The sequence below is a fragment of the Lycium ferocissimum genome, chromosome 12 (genome assembly GCF_029784015.1).
Source record: "Lycium ferocissimum isolate CSIRO_LF1 chromosome 12, AGI_CSIRO_Lferr_CH_V1, whole genome shotgun sequence".
Lineage (NCBI taxonomy): Eukaryota > Viridiplantae > Streptophyta > Magnoliopsida > Solanales > Solanaceae > Lycium > Lycium ferocissimum.
This window is the reverse complement of record NC_081353.1, coordinates 45554834-45561467: the sequence shown is the minus strand read 5'-3', so window position 1 is coordinate 45561467 and position 6634 is coordinate 45554834. Positions and strand designations below refer to the sequence as shown.

Sequence of the window (6634 nt, the reverse complement as noted above, 5' to 3'; positions counted from 1 at the left end):
CCTACTTTCGCTAAGAAAGTCATTTTTCTAAAAAATTTTAACCAATCAAACATGAAAAAAATTGAAAAATATTTTGTCCGTACCAGCACATGCACCCTTAGTTTTGCGACTATTAAAGTATATTATGATGATAAAAACAACTTATTGAGATGGAGAGTCTCAAGGGAAACTTTTGACAAAGGTTTGATTCAACTTTATGAAGAAAAAAAAATCACCATAAACAAAAATATTACTATACAAGCATTCATGTCTGATTTGAACTTTGAAGGCAGAGGATGAACCTATTGCCGATTACTACATAGGCTCTCTCACTTCATATATGATAGTTATTATTTTTAAAGTAGAACATTAGCCGTTTAAGTGGAGATTAGAACAAATACAAACTAAATTCCCTTATCATAAAAAAGCATAAAATGGCAAATGATAGGTCCTCACAACTACACAAGCATTTTTAATTCGTTAAAATGTGTGGTTATAAGATGCTAATGAAGATGTTAATATTATCTCTAATCATTTCATTCATTAAAAATAATCATTATCATGTGGTTATGGTTTTTGGTGATCTCTCTTTAAAAGACTCAATCAAACCCCAATTTTTTTATACTTAAGGATAATAATACTTACAAAATCATGCCACCAAAACGAAGTCAATTCTAAAAACAAAAGCCAAAAATCCCAATAGTTGCATCTCGAGTTGGAAAATTTTCCATTTTCCACAAGCAAACATGATCATGTGACTACCCCATGACCCTTTGCAATTAAATTATTAAAAATGATTTGAGTACTGCCTCTTTTATTGTACCATAAATTAGTGTCCAAACATTGAACCTGCCTATAAAATTTTAGAGCTTCTGACTTTTATTTTATTTAATATAATATTCACATACTTCTTCCAACTTCAATGACAACCCTAATATTAGTCTTTAACAAATTCCGTTACGAAGTTATCCTCAGCCGGCGTTTGGATAATTTTATTGGTTTGTTTCAATATCTATTCCATGACCAGAAAAAAATAAGTTTCTAGAACATATAAAAATCTAGGTGCTAAAAGGAATGATCTAATTAAACATAAAATCATATGCAATAGAATTATCTCAATAAATCTCTTAAAATCTAACACAAATTTAGTAGCAGAACATAGTGGAACAAAGATTCTATCAGTTGGGATTAAACAAGTTATTCGCATAATAAGTGCAAATTTAAAAGAATACATTTGAACAATAATACCAAAAAAATAACTGGAATTAGCTACGAACTTCGTCGCTAAATGACTTGAAGCTAATGAGCATCTGTCGCTAAATTGCTCGTAGTTGACAAACATACGTCGCTAATTCGTCGCTAAATAAACTAGCGATAAATTTTTAGCTACGTTATTTGTCCGTCGCTACAAAAGTGAACTAAATGTTCTTACAATTTGATTTGAAAATGGGACATAGTTGATTGTATTTAAAATAAACAGTAGCTTTTGAAATTTCAATAAAAAAAAGCCATAAATTGAAATGAAAAAGCCACAAATTTAGGCATGGAAAACAATGAAACAAAAAATAAGTAAAGACAAACAGAATTAATGGCCATGGTGCAGCTAGTGTGAACCTATCTGGTCAATAAACGCACTATAGAATTATCATGAGAGGAGTTGAATGAAAACCGACAGGTGTAAGCAAGGAAATCACACGTGTCATTAGACCATTTAAATGTCACTATTGTATTGGTTACAAATCCTACTTTGAAGATTAGTTACCTAAAAGAGACCGGTAGATCGAAAATATGCCGTCCTATTTTATGTGTCACTATTACACCGATATTTAAGAATAAAGGAAAATTGTTTGAATGTGTGATTAACTCTTAAATATTTGTGTTCTTATAAATTATCTTATTAAAAATAAATAAATATTTTAAAACTAAATGATCTCTAAATATGAAAAATAACATTCTTTCATAGATAAACTAAAAAAAAAAAAGAATAAAAACTTACATGCATCGAATATTTACTCTACATTAATAAATACTCCCTCCGTTTCAATTTATGTAAACCTATTTCCTTATTAGTAATTGGTTAACGAATCTTTTCTATATTTGGAAACACTTTACCTTTATGTAATGATTTATAGCCACACAAAATATGTGTGACTCATTTAATACCATAAGTTTAAAAGTCTTCTCTACTTTCTTAAACTCCGTGCCCAATCAAATGGGTTCACATAAATTGAAACCGAGGGAGTATAAAACCTTTATTTCAATTTATGTGAACTCATTTTCTTATTAGTTCGTGCCAAAAACAATAACATCTTTCTATATTTGGAAATAATTTACCTTTATGCAATGATTTATAGTCACACAAAATATATGTGACTCATTTTACATCACAAGTTTAAAAGTCTCCTATACTTTCTTAAACTCCGTGCCCAGTCAAATGAGTGCACATAATTGAAACAGAAGGAGTGTATTTTATAGAGACACTTTTAGCATTTAATTATAATTAAATAATATATATTCTCACTTTAATTTATTTATTCTCAAAATTAATTATTTAATTAAGTATAAATACAAATTAAGAATATATATATATATATATTAAATGTGATAAATTAGAACGAAGGAATAATGGAATAAAAAAAGCAGGAGGGTCAAGTTAGAAAAAGATAAGAGTGGAAAGAAAGAAAGAAAAAAACACAATAAAAATGAGTGTGAGAAACGAGGAGGGTTAAGGATGTAATAAAACAATTGTTCAAACTTCAATGAGGCTATAAAAGGAGACATATGAGAAGATAACCACACACACAAAAAAAAAAGAGTGAGGCTGAGAGAGAGAGATACACTATCTATTTCTCACACCTGCACACACCACACATAAAAAATTTAAGCAAAGTTTTAAATTTCTTCAAAATCATTAGTTTTCTTTAATTTTTATATTTTCTAATTCCCCCTTCTGTATCATCCCACTTCTTTAATCCCTTTCTGTTAACAATCTGTCTTTCAAGAACAATTCTTGGTTTTTAAGGTTTGTGTTTCTGAGGTTTTATAATTTGAAAAATGCAAACTTAAGACAAAGATATTTTTTTAAAAAGCCAGGTGTTTTCAGAATTGAGATTTTCCGTAAATTTGTAGAGTTCAGTCATTCTTTTTTTTTCCCTTCAAAAATCAGCTTAGAGGGCTTATTAGTTGTCCCTCAAAGGTTGATCTTTTTTTCTTAATTACAGGATTAAAGAGGTTGTTATTTGAAGAACTCTTTTTAAATCCACCACTTTGTTCACATTTTATTTGTGATCAATCACCTGTTCTCTTTTATTTGATAAGAAACAGGTTGATCTTTTAATTTCTTTAATTAATTAAATTTGTGTTATGGCAGCTACAATGGATTTTTGGACTGGTACACTTTTAGATCTTAACTCATCAAACTCTTTACAGGGTGGTGGTGAACTTATGGAAGCACTTGCACCTTTTATTAAAAGTGCTTCTAATTCTCCTATTAATTATCCTTCTAATTCACCTTCTTCTTTTCCCTCTAATGATTTTCAATCTTTTCCCCCTATTTCTTCTTCCCCTTCTCTCTCTGCTTCAACTTCATATCCCTACTATTCATTTTCTTCCTCAACTCAGCCCGATACGAGCTATAATGGTTGCTCCACTTCCCTAACGATAGACCCTGCATTTTCACAAGGGTTTTCGGGCTTGGAAGCGGAGCAACCGGGCTCAATTGGGCTTAATGACTTAACACAAGCCCAACTTCACCAACTCCAAGCCCAACTCTACCTCCAAAACAACCCCCAGCAACAACAACAAATTATGCCAGCTGGCATTTCCAATCATAAACATTATGCTTCTTTTTTGGGCCCCAAGCCCGTTTGCATGAAGCAAACGGGTTCTGGGCCCGCAAAACCCCCAAAGCTCTACCGTGGCGTTAGACAACGCCACTGGGGAAAATGGGTGGCAGAGATCCGATTGCCAAAGAACAGGACCAGGCTTTGGCTTGGCACCTTTGACACCGCTGAGGAGGCCGCCTTGGCATATGACAAGGCGGCCTATAAACTCAGAGGCGACTTCGCTCGCCTCAATTTCCCCCACTTACGCCACAATGGATCGTTAATTGGGGGAGAATTCGGCGAGTACAAGCCGCTTCATTCCTCAGTGGATGCCAAGTTGCAAGCCATTTGTCAGGATTTAGCACAAGGCAAGAAAATCGACACTAAAAAGAAGCGTAAAGCGCCTTCTAAGGTGGAGGTTGTGGTGGCAGAGAAAGAAGAAATCAGGAAGATTGAAACCCGGTCGGAAAGTGATGGACCCGGGTCCGGGTCGGGCGGGTCATCCCCGATTTCGGAGTTGACTTTTTCGGAGTTCGTTGACGAGGATTCTATTTGGGACATGTGTTCCGAGAATTTCATGTTGGACAAGCATCCATCTCATGAGATTGATTGGGCTTCATTACTATAATTTGTTATTAGTTAAATTTAGAAATTCGGATTATGTAATTTTTTGTTTATAGATTGTTATTATAGGAATTAGGGGACAGCCATTGCAATGAGTTTTTGGTAATTGCATGGTTAGTCCTTAGATTTATTGGAAAAATCCAAACTGACCAGCTGGTGTTTTTTGTCAAGGCGAGGCAGTAGGATTTTTTTTTTATTATTATTATTTTTTATTTTTTATGTTGTATTTTGCTTTGTCTATTCAGTGTTTCTCTTTTCAGTATTTGTGAAATTTCATATTCTATTTTACCGAGCATAAGTCTACAAATTTAGCCATTTTGAAGATCGGGTAATAGATAATTACGAAATGTTTAGAATTTAGGGAACTGAATTTAGTTTCTTAAATAAAGAGTTCTGTTTTCATTTTTAGAAGAGTTACTTATTTTTTTTCCAGAAAGAAAATCGCAATTGGCTTTGATTTGGTCTCGTTATTAAGTACTAGGGGGGCGTTTGGTGCATGGTATAGGCTGGAATACTCCAGCATTAATTTTTTGTACCGTATTTAGTAGGAGGTATAAATTTATCTTAGGATATCCCACCTTATCCTGGGATTATTTTATCCCATTCCCAAGAAGTGGGATAAATTAGTCCGGAGATTATAATTCTGGGATAATTTTGGCTACCTACCAAATGACTACTAGGAGTATTAGGTTTTGGAAAATAGTTGTTTGATTTTGGTCAGAGAAGATCATTACTACAAAATCACTATTTTTCATTCTCACTGAATGTCGGTGGAAAAAACTTAAATAGTAGACACATAGAAAATTAGAAATTTTTTCAGCGTTTCAATGGGAATATATTTTCCACCATTTTCCAGTAAGATTATTCGGTGGGAATGAGATGGAAAAATTATATTTTAAGCACAAATATTCCATTGAATGTTAGCGGAAAAAATATCTGTTTCTAGTAGTGGATGTTTTTAGGAATTTTTTGTATCAGACTAGTTCTTACAAAAATATAGAAAATGAAAATATAAAGGATATTAAGATTGCAATTGGACATCCATGTACGTCTGGTGCATGGATATGCAATTGATATGAAGCTTTAGATGTGTGTTAATTGGCTGATTGATAAGATTGAGAACTAACCTACTATTTCAATTATATTGATAGTGTAATTTTTTATTTTTTTTACATCGTTGGCGTGTATAATTCAAATCTATTACTCCCACGGTTATAATTTGTATGGCATGGAATACATTGACACGAAGTTTCAGGAAAAAAAAAATATGGAATCTTCTAAAATTTGTGATTTTAAGCATGTAATATCATTTGTTTAGCTTAAAAATATTCAAATTGTCGCCTTTAAGTATGTCATAATATTTGTATAATTATATGAACTTCTCATTATAATTTAAAGTTAATTGTTTCTAAATTTAGAAGGGTATCAATTTTTTTCAAACGGACTACATTGAAAATTGGGACATATATGCAGTCCCTCCGTTCACTTTTACTTGTTCATTATACTAAAAATAAAATTTCACTTTTGCTTGTCCACTTTAGCATATCAAGGAAAGACAGACTTTTTTTTTTCTTGTTTTACCTTCAATATTAATTCTTTGTTCCTATGTCGAGGGTCTACTAGAAATTACCTCTCTGCCATGGTAGAGGTAAGGTCTGCATACATTCTACCCTCCCCAGACCCCACTTGGTGGGATTTCACTGGGTATGTTGTTATTGTTGTTTTATTACCCTTAATATTAATTACTGATTTTCAAATTATTCTTCAAGTCCAATGAGACTATACAGTAATATGAGTATTATAGTAAAATCTATATTTCATTTATTAAATCTTAAGGGGCGTGCCACGTCAAAAATGATAAAGTAAAAGTGAACAGATGGAGTGGTAGATAGAGTAGTAATAATCAATAATCAATAGTAATAGCAAAGGCGACCATAAAAGATTGGAGTGACTCCAACTTTATTCTTTATCATTTAAATGCGGAGTTTTAAATTGACCAAAAATACTCGATTTTACCTTTCATTCTCTTACTTTATTTTTGAGTTTATTCCCCCCTAAGAAATTGATGAAAGAGAAAAGTGAAGTAAATTAAAGGTGTCTATAATCTCTCAAACCTTGAGAAGAAAAAGTAGTTGGAAGTTTGAATTTTGAATTTTGAATGTTCTAAAACCTCAACAAATGGAAATGTGGAAACCAAACAAGTCTAA

General features: G+C 32.2%; 1 protein-coding gene across 1 annotated transcript; it reads left to right on the top strand.

The window, feature by feature from the left end:
* The first annotated feature begins 2771 nt into the window (after positions 1-2771).
* LOC132039669 (ethylene-responsive transcription factor RAP2-4-like) lies at positions 2772-4734 on the top strand. Its single transcript, XM_059430169.1, has one exon. The coding sequence runs from the start codon at positions 3343-3345 to the stop codon at positions 4429-4431; it is 1089 nt and encodes a 362-aa protein (XP_059286152.1). The 5' UTR covers positions 2772-3342; the 3' UTR covers positions 4432-4734.
* The last annotated feature ends 1900 nt before the right edge of the window (positions 4735-6634 follow it).

Bases quoted from the DNA above. Each gene is read 5' to 3' on its own strand.
- LOC132039669 (XM_059430169.1), top strand. From the start codon at position 3,343: ATGGCAGCTACAATGGATTTTTGGACTGGTACACTTTTAGATCTTAAC.